Raw genomic sequence first — 12,715 nt, forward strand, 5'->3', positions numbered from 1 at the left:
AGCCCGTGCCTGTTTCACCGGTGCTCCACACCGGAGCCTAAGCAATCCGCTCCACCGATGTCCAGGCCAGCTCCAGCCAGCGGGACCAGACCAGGGGCGCTACGGGGGGGTAGTTAGAGGGTGGTGGTCACGCCCGGAGCCGGATCCGCCTCCGAGGCGGAATGCCCACCCGGCCCCTCCCCTGTTGGGTTTAGTTGGCGCGGTCGCAGTCCGCGCCTTTGGGGGGGGTACTGTCACGCCCTGGCTCTGGGGACTCTTATATGTTGAGCCAGGGTGTTAGTTTATATGTGTAGTGTCTATGTTTTGTTTTCTACAGTGAGGGAAAAAAGTATTTGATCCCCTGCTGATTTTGTACTTATTTCCCTCATTAAAATGCAAATCAATGTATAACATTTTTGACATGCGTTTTTCTGGATTTCTTTGTTGTTATTCTGTCTCTCACTGTTCAAATAAACCTACCATTAAAATTATAGACTGATCATTTCTTTGTCAGTGGGCAAACGTACAAAATCAGCAGGGGATCAAATACTTTTTTCCATCACTGTATGTGTTCTTTTCTAGATCGTGTGTTTCTGTGTTGGCCGGGGTGGTTCCCAATCGGAGGCAGCTGTGTCTTGTTGTCTCTGATTGGGAACCATACTTAGGCAGCCTGTTGTGCACTTGTCATTTGTGGGATCTTGTTCCGGAGAGGTTTGTGTTTTGTTAACCTTAGGACTTCACGTATCGTTTTGTTGTTTTGTTATTGTCGTATAAGTACTCATTAAAAGATGTGCGCATTTCACGCTGCGACTCATTACGACGATCGTGACACGTGGGGACTAATTGTGCCGGATGATTTATGGGACGGAGTTGTAGGTTTGATTGCCGGCGCAAGATGGCAGCAGAAAAGTTTTGTCATTAGAGGGATATTAGGAGATGATATCTCCTCACACCTTGTTCTCTTTTGGTAATTACAGCGGTTGACACTCTGACTCCGGGGCAGACACACTCATTCTCCCTGATTAATGAGAAGGCCCAGACATGAACTAAGTAGGCCTAATACTCCAAGTTATTGTTGAAGAGCTGTGGATTAGTATTCTCTGTAGGGACGTCTGAATTAACTTTTGGAACGGCAGTTTTATTGGTACTCTAGGGGAGAAATCGAGGAAAAGGCATCGGTCAGCCAGTCAGAACGGAGGTGCGATACATCCATCAATGGAACAATGACATTCAAACACTGAGTTTCAGGACATCATTGGCAAACGTTTTTTGAGAATAATAGTTTTTTAATTGATTCACATCAATCTAGAGTCACAATACACATTTTGGACGTAACACCAACCCCTCCCAACCCCCACTACAAACAAACCCCTGGCGGCCCTCACCCGATCCCAGACCTCAGCCACATTATTGCCAAACCTACCACTATGTCAAATAATGAGAATCAGTGCTACACAGTAAAGCCCCTTTAGGGCTACATACTATAGGGAAAGCAAGAAGAAACCTACTGTTAACAATGCTATCATTCTGTTGTTCTCTTCCTGCAGGTCAGAAGCTGTTCAACTGTCACATGTGCAACACATCATTTTCCACCAAAGGGAGTCTGAAAGTCCACATGCGTCTCCACACTGGATCCAAGCCCTTCAAATGCCCCTTCTGCGAGCTTCGCTTCCGTACCTCGGGCCATCGCAAGACCCACATCCAGTGTCACTACCGGCCCAGCTCGGAGGGTCGGAAGGCCAAGCGAGCGGCATCGTCCAGAAGTAACCAGAACCAGGGCCAGCAGCAGCACCCGGCTAACACAGAGACCCTGCACCCTGTGGGCCTGCTCCAGGCTACAACCACAGACCCTAACATCTACCTTCCAGCCAACCAGGTCCTCACAGGCCAGTTTGACCAGAACCTGCTGCAGCAAAGCCTGGTGGGCCAGACTATCCTGCCTGCCTCCATGTCAGGTAAGGGCACACTCACTCACTCACACACTCACTCACACACTCACTCACTCACTCACTCACTCACGTCAGGGTTGGGGGTCAATTCCAATTCAATTCATATATTGAATTGCACATGGGTTTCTCTCCATATATAAATATAATTCAATTCCTGACTTAGGTGGAATTCACCTCAACCCTGGCACAGACACACTCACTGTCCATTGCCACAAACACATAATTATTTCATTCTTATTGCCAACACTTATTACCCTATGCAAGCCTAGCTCACCCCTTCCACTATTGACATGAAGCATGCACCCAAGTGCTGCTCAGCACAGCAACCATATGTCACCTGAACAGTCAACCCTAGCCTAGTCTACATTCAAACCATAGTCTGGGACTGAGAGGAGAGGTTTGAAGCCTGAGTCCCACGGGGGGCCAGTATAAAAAAATAAAAATAATGTATGCACTCACTAACTGTAAGTCGCTCTGGATAAATGTCTGCTAAATGACTAAAATGTAAAATGTAAATTGAAGGTCGTTTGTGGTGAAGAGGGGCACGAGGGTTGTTGTACAAAACAAAGTCATCAGCGATTGGATCGTCTCTAACCAATCAGAGTATCAAAGCCAATGACGAATTTCCAAACCGCCTTTTTACCCACGTGTGTTCGAACCCATCGGTTTCTGGACCAATAAGACGGCCCCGAATGTGTTTGAATTCGGTGAAGGGTCGGGGAGGCACTCAGATCCAGACTCATTGTGGAGAAGAAACTAACATCCATGGGCGTGACGTAGCATTTGGCCGGAGCAAGGAGTCTGGGTAGCCAGGCAACGTCTTTCACACCTGGTTCACAAGCAAGACCAATGTTCTGCAAATATTGCCTCGTGTGAGCCTCATGTCAAAGACAAGTTTCCATCTTATGTAGACTTAAGGGTAGGGCTGTGGCGGTCACAAAATTTCATCAGCCGGTGATTGTCAAGCAAATAACTGTCGGTCTCACGGTAATTGACCGTTAATTAACATAAACATATTTAGCATCTCCTGGCTTCCACACATAGCCTTCAAGCCATTTTAAAAAGTCTAATAAATCCATGTAATATAGCCTACATCTTCACAATAAATCCATTATTTATTTTAGACAGGTCTAAAGAAGCATGATATGAAGAAAATGTAGTCAATTTCAGAAGAAAATAATAGCATACTGCGAGTTGTCCTTATGTTAGGTCCTGATGTGGCTATGCCAAATGGATGTGGGCTACACTAGTTCATTTAGAAGACAAAATTTGCTTATAATATTTATATTATTTTATAGTATGAAGAATACAATTGAACAAAGCTGAATAAAATAGAAATATTTTCTCCAAACGATTTGAGGGAGTGCGGACATGCGGCTATGCTGTGTTGAGCGGTTAACAAAGAAATAGGTCCTCCTATATGCTTAATTTAGAGTTATTAATGTAACTTTAGTTGTTCTACAAACGTTGGGCTATATGTTTTGATATTTAATACATTGTAAGGCTGCATGATGCGACTCTAATGATGATTTGAAAAAAGTTGCTTAAAAGGCATGAGCTCTGCTTTGTTCTTTGCGCAGGCTGTACACACTCAAATAGTCTCTCATTCACAATTTGACAAGCACTTGATAATGCCTTGAATTTCACGGCGACACCCCCTTTGTGGCCGTAATGCACCCTAAAAAAATCCATGCCTTTTGCTGCCCGGAGTGCTGCGTTGTGCCCTTCTCCCTGAGTGTGCTGCGCAATCCGAAGCGCCTCTCACTCACATGGCTCTCCGTGATGTGATCGGGCCTTTCTCACAGGCTACAAGTGAAGACAGACACATCGGGGACGCAACTGCGTGCGTCCTTATCCAATTCCGAGGTGCATATTGAAGATATTGGAAGAACTGTCCACATTTTACGTTTCGGCAGTCAACAAGATGAGTAGGCCTAACGAACAGAAAAAGCACTAACCTAATGTCAATCTACTATCCCCCATAGTACAAAAGTCGACCTATTCCATTCTGTGCGAGAAATAAATATTCCAAACATAGTCTGGGACAGTTGTGGGATGGATAGATCCCAAATTAATACAACCACTAGCATCAAAAAAGCTTTTTTATGCAATGTGGCTGACGCAACAGATCAGAACGTTTAGCTTAAAATGTTCATAAACTATTAGGCTATTTCTTCACATTATAAGCGCAGCAAAGCACACATGGTATTAGGCTATAAGCGCGAATGTTCCATTAGCGCGAATGTTCCATTAGCGGAAAACACCATCATCAAAAGTGACCGCAAATGCAATTATGCATGTAATGCTTTATTATGCTTTATTATGCTTTATTATGTAGCTCAGTTGGTAGAGCATGGCACTTGCAATGCCAGGGTTGTGGGTTCGATTCCCACGGGGGGCCAGTATGAAAAATAAATACAAATAAATGTATGCACTCACTAACTGTAAGTCGCTCTGGATAAGAGCGTCTGCTAAATGATTAAAATGTAAAAATGTAAATTATAAAGGTGCAATTTTATGGTGAAAATGATCTTCCCCAAACTTGAAAGTCATGCGCTACTTATATATGCCAGTTAGGCTCTACACCCCTTGTAAAGCGGATTAATAACTTAATTTTAAGAAGTTATTTAGTTGATACAAACCGTATTAAAACATATAGGCCTATTGGCTAGACTACATGAGGTGTGCGACTATGATTTGAAAAGGTTGCAAAAAAAAGGCTTCGTTTCTTATGCCTGGCATCATTCACAAGTGATAGGCTAATATTGTCACCCATCAGACTATTCTTGATTTTAATCTTGTCTTGACATATACTAAATAATATGTGTGGAATTTGTTTTGCTTTAGAATGAACCATTATCATGCACACATTGAAACAGTGGCAGCGGGAAATATAGTAGGCCTAGCCTATAGAAAGCTGATCCTCCTCTTTTTAAAGAGGCCATCACTCTGTTTTCTCACGCAATTGCATAGCCTATAGAAATGTTGCGCAACATGAGCTCATGGGCTCTCATGAAGTGTTTGATTAGATTTTTCGATTACATTTGCATTGACGTCAGAGTGATTAGAGGGACAATAGAATGCTGAGTACCAGGCAGTTAGCAAGTTTGGTAGGCTACTAATGACCAGCAAGCAGCATCAGAGCTTCGAGAAGCCTAAATACCATGACTAAACGGTCACGTGGAATTTGACTGCAGTCACGACTCGTGACGGTAATACGGTCACCGCAACAGCCCTACTTATATTTTTTCAATCCAATTCATTAAGACATTCTAGGCTACAACTACAGTATGATGTATCTGTTAGTTAGGTCTACAGACTGGGACGGAATAAGGAGTCTGAAACAACATCTGTGGAGTTTTCCTTCTGAAACACTTTAGAGTTTAAATGTTTTGACTGAACTCTGGCTAACTTCATCTCTAATCTGTCATTTGTTTAAACTGGCGGCGAGGAGGAAGCCATCCAAAAAAGCAGCCATGAAGGGAATTTCCCTCACAGCGCTGTTTGAGAATCAAGTAGCACTTCGAAATGGCTTCCACGCACCGTGCTCATTGCTGGCACACAACTCAGGTTGTAGCCCCCTAGTTCCCTAAAAGATCCCCCAGTGGATGATATGTCACTCTGAGCCCTTCTCCTATTGTCTCTCCAAGCAGACAGAAGGCAGGCACATTGAGCAAACACAGAAAAATCTAAATTATTTCAATTCGTTTTTTTATTTACGAGAATCTGCATTAAATTAATTAAGTGAAGTAATTTCTCAAAGTCCCACACCTTATATTTTGGTTTATGGTGGGTTTAGAGTCTAGACAGTTGAACTGGGCTCATCATGCATTTGTAAGTGACATTCTTCCAGATTAGATGGGTGTTTGTGATTAATTTAAACGATAGAAAATGGCTGTAAATATCACAGAGTGGGAGTCTGCTTTTCATAACAGCCCGTTTTGTGTTGTGTATAAACTTGATTACATATTGTGCTTTAATGATGTTGTGGAACTTAAAATGCTAATCAAATTATCCAAGCTTGGGACAATAAAGGTCGTCTAATCTAATCGTGTGGTTTGTGATTATATTGTAGCGGGTGGTGACCTGACAGTGTCTCTATCGGAGGGTCTGGCTACCCTGGAGGGCATCCACCTCCAGCTCACCTCTGCCAACCTAGTATGTCCCAACGTCCAGATCTCTGGCATCGACACCAGCAACATCAACAACATCACACTGCAGGTAATGAGTGGCTCCAGGGTGTGTGTGTGTGTGTGTGTGCGTGCGGCACTGTGTGTGTGGCCCTCTCTTTCCTTTGCTCTCCTTCTCCCTTTGTTCCCTCTTTTTCATCATCTCTCCTCTGCTCCCCTATCGCTCTCCCTCTCTCTTTTCACCTCTCTCTTCCTCTCTCTTTCTCTCTACCCCCACCCCTCTCCTGTGTTGACTCATTGGGATTCTCCCATCCCCTCCAGATTGACCCAGCCATCCTCCAGCAGACTCTCCAGCAGGGATGTCTCCTCTCCCATGCCCTGACAGGAGACGGAGGCCTGACCAGCCACCCTGGTGCCCACCTCATGGCCACGGGAGACCCCTCGGCGCCCTGCTCCAATGTGGTCCTGCACCCGCTCACCAGCCTGGCCCTGCAGCCCTCCGCCATCGGCCCCGGCCACGTCACCATGGGCAGCCTTGGCGAGCACGACAACACAGGTGCATGGTGGTCCCATCTTCTCCCCGGAACTTAGCATTTCTGTTCCTATAGTAACATGATCGCTCAGTAGAATTAAAAGGGATAGTTCACTTGTGTTATGTTTATTAGTCCACTGTTACTACAATCCCAAAACATTGTGCATGTCCGCAGTCATGTTTTCAAGATGGAGCACTTTCTGTACAAAGCAAAAACTGTGATGATGCCTTTTGCATTAAATGTTTTTTTGACCGTTCACGTTTCTCCTCAACTTACCTGTTTCTTTAACGGATGCATACATTTGCTTTGACAACACAGTGCTCCCGTCTTCTCCCCCCATACCTCTCATATGCATTCCTATGCTAACATTGACCACGTTTACATGTATTCCAGATAGTAGTTAATATCCCACTTAAGGTCTTATCCGGGATAAGCTGTTTACATGCACATTTGATATCCCGCTCATCCTTGTTACTGTAAATAAACAGAATATTCCTAATTTAAGTATATGGATTAAATTGAATAGTAACTGAAATATGGACACTGACTTTGGCCTGTAACCTCTCACATGTAGCGTAATATAATTTTAACTTAAATGTTAATTTTGTCTCGGGAACAGGAGTGGAGAAATATTATTTCTTTCTTTCAGCATCTCTTGAGAAAATGCGACTGCGCGTGAAATGTGTTATATTTTACTCTGTTATGCAAGCAGACAGTATTTCAACCACGTAAAATATGCACTCAAGACGAACAGAACTCTTTTCAGAAACGTGTTTCGTAATTTTCTCAGCTTTTAATTTCCTTAAAACCGGTCAAACTGATGACATTTTGTCATTTTGCACAGGACTGTTTTGGAGTTAATGTGTTTTCTTCCCGGTCTCTAAATGAAACAGACAACTTTACAGGTGTTAACTAGATTACTAATGCATTAATTATATCGATGTAAGACATTATTCTGGTGAGCACTACTTTATTTAGTCTTCTGAGGCAACAAGTTATGACAGAAGAGAAGCTGCGTGTATCAAACTTTAGTTGACAAATGGCCTACCAAATGTTGGAAATCATAAGCAGAAGAAACATTACTAAAATTATAGTAAATCAATTATAGTAGGCAAAATTATTATGGAATTATTATGGTGGATCGAACTGCGCAGGTAGTCTACTTTTTGAAGTGATCTGTTTGACAATCAGATGAAAACATCATCACACAACACCCATAATATGCAAAACTCAGCCTGCGCAGACCGCAAAAACAACATTAAACAGGATAAGATGTTTACATGCCACAGTATCCCGTCTTCGATCAGCATATCCCAGGCATCTTATCCGGGTTTCTCATAACCGGGATACAAGCTTTTTCGGGTTATTGTAAACGGGATATGATGTTTATATGCATCAACAAAAAAACAGACTACTTGAGTATGCCGAATAATAACAGGATATTATTGTGTATGTAAACGTGGTCATTATCACTCAGAATAATTCATGAAAATCTGGATTTTCCCCGCAGACACCGAATCCGTTTGCTTCCTTTTAGCCAAACACAAAATGGGTAGATGTTTCACTAAAGTATTTTTTAACAAATGAGCTCCTCTCTCTTCTCGTCTACTCATATCCTCTCCTCTCTTTTGGGCTCCACAGCTTTCTGTTGTTGATATGAGTGTGTGTGATGTGTGGCCCCTCTCCTCTCGTTTGGGCTCCACAGCTTTCTGTTGTTGATATGAGTGTGTGTGATGTGTGGCCCCTCTCCTATCTTTTGGGCTACACAGCTTTCTGTTGTTGATATGGGTGTATGTGATGTGTGGCCCCACCGAGATGAAACTGTCACAATGAGTTTGTTCTACAGCCATGCTTTCACACCAGCTGGACCTACTTTGACAGCATAGGGTGTCAGCCTAAGCCAGGGGAAAGGAGGGACGGATGGGGGGAGATGGGAGGGATGGGGGGAGATGGGAGGGATGGGGGAGATGGGAGGGATAAGGAGAGGAGGGATGAAATTGGGAGAGGATAGGAGAAAAAAGAGAGGAAGGAATGGAGGAAAGATAGGAGAGAAGAGAGTCAATTAGTTAATGATGACTTCTGTAACTCCCGGTTCTCTCTCTTTCTCCCTTTAGGCTGTCACCAGGACCTGAGCCATGTGATGAGTGCTCCAGGCCTGGTGTCCAGTGGGGCTCACGGTGCTCAGGAGATCACCCTGACCATCAACAACTCCAGCCTCACCCAGGCTCTAGCTCAGGCCCAGGCCCAGGCCAACGCTGCTGCTGGGGCCAACACTGCTGCAGGCAACCACCCCCAGGAGATCACACTCACCATATCAGGTAGACACACACAAATGATCTGTCCTTATTCTCCATACTTCTCCCAAAGTGTACACTTGCACGCTCCACATCATGTATTTAACAATGAAGGAAACTCTCCAACTAATGCTTGCACCAATTCAATATTCTTTTAAAGATGCACTATGCATAAATTGGTTCTTCAATTTCTAATTGTTTACTTAATTTCAGTTTATGTGACAAAACAAGCAAGTATAGTGTAGAGAATCATTTGACCATCTAAACCGCTGTGAAATATATTTTCCAAAACCAAAAATATTGTATTTTCACCTGTTTGAAGCTGGTGTACAAAACGAAAGTAAAAGACTCAAAACTAAACTTAAGAAAGGGAAGCATAGAATAGAGCACATAGAACAGATCTACCGCTTCTTAGACTTGCTTTCAATGAGAATGACAGATCTATAACACACATTTTTATGTGAATTTGGTCGGGTCGCCCAGAAAGTTACATATTGCAGCTTTAAGTGCACACTTTAGGAAAAGTGTGGGACTCAGCCACAAAAAAAATACACACACACACACACAGCTACAGGCAAACATGCTCACAAGCAGACCACAGGCACTCACTCGCTCATGCCCACACACACGTGGCAGCTAAATAAACTGGCTCACAGGAGCACAATCATCTATTTTTCTGTTCACCTTAATTCAACAAACCAAGTACACAAAGTGATTGCCTGGATAAAAAGGTCAGAAAATCAAGAAATGTGTTTTCTACAGTTGACGTGAACACGTCTTTTCATGAGTCTATAATTGGTAGACTGTCCAGATGCGTCGACAGCGCTTCAAGGATACTTAATCGTGAGATACACAAAATATGTATGAATAGTTCACAAAGAATTCTCCTCTCCTATTCTCCTAAATATGTCGTTGCGACACTCACATTCCAGAAAAATGTAAGTTAGGTGTTTGTGTGTGAATTGACATACACACACCAGCACACACACACTCACAGGCACAAGTTTGATTCATTCTGATGCATACACACTCGAGAACATCCTCATACATGGAGCCTTCAATACCCAAAACTTAATCCGAGATACCTATATACAGCTCAGAATCAGTTCCCCTCCACTCTGCCCGGAATTCAAATCACAGAGGGGCAATTTCACGGTAGCCGAATGATGCTGAGACTAAAACATGTTTTATGCCAAACAAAAACCAATGATTTCAAAGTTAAACTTTTTACAAAAACACATTTACTTGACGAACAGTGCAGATGCAAAGTTTTATAACAGAATGCTGGTTTGTGCTTTTTGTGCCGTCATTCTGTTACCAAACTTTGCATGAATGTAAACAAAACCAAAACAGAGAGATGAAGACTGCAAACATAGAAAGTGCAAGAAGGGCCCGGGGAAGATCATTTTATCACGTCACTGTGGGCTGGAGATAAAATGTATTTTCTCTATGAAGACTGCAGACATAGAAAGAGCAAGAAGGGCCCGAGGAAGATCATTTTATCATGTCACTGTGGGCTGGAGATAAAATGTATTTTCTCTATGAAGACTGCAGACATAGAAAGAGCAAGAAGGGCCCGAGGAAGATCATTTTATCACGTCACTGTGGGCTGGAGATAAAATGTATTTTCTCTATGAAGACTGCAGACATAGAAAGAGCAAGAAGGGCCCGAGGAAGATCATTTTATCACGTCACTGTGGGCTGGAGGTAAAATGTATTTTCTCTCTCTGAAGGTCAAGACCTCCTCCAGCAGCACAGCACCCCTGGTGGCGGCGAGATGATTGGCGGGATCAGACTGGCATCACCCCAGGGCGCCCACCAAACCACAGGTGCCACCCTTACCATTGGCAATGACCACCTCCTACCTCAGAGCAACGCGGGCATGACTGGTAAGGATTGGCAGTAGTACTGCTGTGTGTGTGCGCATGTGTGTATGATTGCATTTTACTCACCCATTGTGCAGCCCACTTGGATTACACAGTGAAGGGCCTGTGATGTAAAGTGTGTTGAGTGATTCCTTCAGCTGGAGAGATGGGTCTATTAGCATGCTGATTACAGTACCTCACTGCTCATCACTTGTGGAGTTTAATCAACTTCTCGGAGCCATCGTCCTCACTCTCCTCTCAACTCAAGTGGACAACATTCTGTGACAAACAATGAATAGGCATTGAGAGGAGTTGGCCATTTTGCAAATGTATTCTTATTTACCCACAGTGAGTCATCTAATTGAGAGATATTATGAAAGAATGAGACGATAGTAAAGCTTTGGTTGGATGAATGAAGAATTGTGTCACATTGTGCACTAGGGGTTCTTGGCCATTCACATTTTCACGCTGTGGAACACCGTTGCCAAGCTCTTTGTCACTCACTTCCTAGTAGTGGTGATTGTGGGCAAGCTGCTAGGCCTAATTTCCCTTGACACTCTCACATCACAATTTTTAAATGATGTCGCAGAGAAAAAGTAAATTATCTGATGACCTCTTGGAAAATATCTGTAAAATGTGCTTTTTTTTCACGTATTTGCTGTTCATGAGGTGTTCTGAGGCATCTGCCCAATCAACTCCCAGTCAATTTCCAATGGCTTGCTCTCCTTGCGATTCTCATATCCCACAGTGCATCGTTCTGCCCATTGAAAATGCATTGCCAAAAAAATGGCTTATTAAAATCTCTCAAGTATTTCTGTCAAGTTAAATTCTCACCTACTTACTGTCAGTCACCAGCCTGCCACCTAGCACCTCCCTATCGCAGACGTCTGGCTCCCAGAGCCTGGTGATGTCATCATCGAGCATGGCCAGCGACGGCACCGTGACTCTCACACTGGCAGACACACAGGGTATGCTGGACGCTCAACCTCAATTTACGCTCAACTTCAACGCACAGGTAACCACTCTGAAACACACACAATCATGTACACACACACACACACACACACACACACACAGGTAACCACTCTGAAAATACACACACGGGTGTGCTTACACTCACTCACTCTCTCTACACACACACACACACACACACACACACACACACACACACACACACACACACACAGCTATATCTTACTATACTTTTTGGGGACCAACAATTGATTCCCATTCAAAATCCTATTTCCCCTAACCTTAACCCTAATTCTAACCCTAAATCTAACCTAACCCCTAAGCCTAAAATATACTTTTTACAAGTGAGGACCACTTCTCTGAATTTTAGTTGGTTTACTATTCTTGTGAGGACTTCTGGTACTCACAAGTATAGTAAAATGTGTACACACACACAGTAACAGTGAGTATTTTCTCTCCATAGAGTCAGCAGTACCAAACTATGCTCAGTGACCAGGATCTCTCAGGACAACAGGCTGGCTCCACCCAGCAGGTCATACTGGTCAGTCACCACCCCCAGGCCACTGAGGGACAGCCCGACAATGTATACAGGGTCAGTCAGTCACTGTGTGTGTGTGTGTGTGTGTGTGTGTGTGTGTGTGTGTGCGCGTGTTGTGTTGTTACCAGGGCCCAGATTCACAAAACACTTCTTACCAAAAACTTAAGAACCTTCTTAAGAAAATAAATAAGAAGTTCATAAGATAGTTCGTAAGTGCAATTCCTCAACAATATCTTAAGATTTCATGATTTTCTTACAAACTTCTCAAATATCTTCTTACAAACTTCTTAAATATCTTCTTAAAATGATTGTAGCTAGCAATGGCAATCATGTTAGCATATTTCGTACTGAGATTACTGTTCTAAAACATGTTCTTGGGTTTCAAATAATTAATACTGAAACTTTCATATGAAGTTTGTGAGTGAATTAAACATGTTCAATTGCTTTCATTAGCT

General features: G+C 43.2%; 1 protein-coding gene across 1 annotated transcript in view; it reads left to right on the top strand.

Moving 5' to 3' along the window:
* The window catches only part of LOC121558360 (zinc finger protein 236-like), an 85,704-nt gene that overhangs the window by 60,922 nt on the left and 12,067 nt on the right, over positions 1-12,715 (top strand). The window contains 7 exon segments of the mRNA XM_041871755.2: positions 1,527-1,934; positions 6,004-6,149; positions 6,380-6,614; positions 8,706-8,909; positions 10,619-10,774; positions 11,599-11,765; positions 12,186-12,314. Coding sequence (XP_041727689.2) covers positions 1,527-1,934; positions 6,004-6,149; positions 6,380-6,614; positions 8,706-8,909; positions 10,619-10,774; positions 11,599-11,765; positions 12,186-12,314 — 1,445 coding nt within the window.

Source organism: Coregonus clupeaformis, unplaced genomic scaffold (assembly GCF_020615455.1).
Source record: "Coregonus clupeaformis isolate EN_2021a unplaced genomic scaffold, ASM2061545v1 scaf0318, whole genome shotgun sequence".
Lineage (NCBI taxonomy): Eukaryota > Metazoa > Chordata > Actinopteri > Salmoniformes > Salmonidae > Coregonus > Coregonus clupeaformis.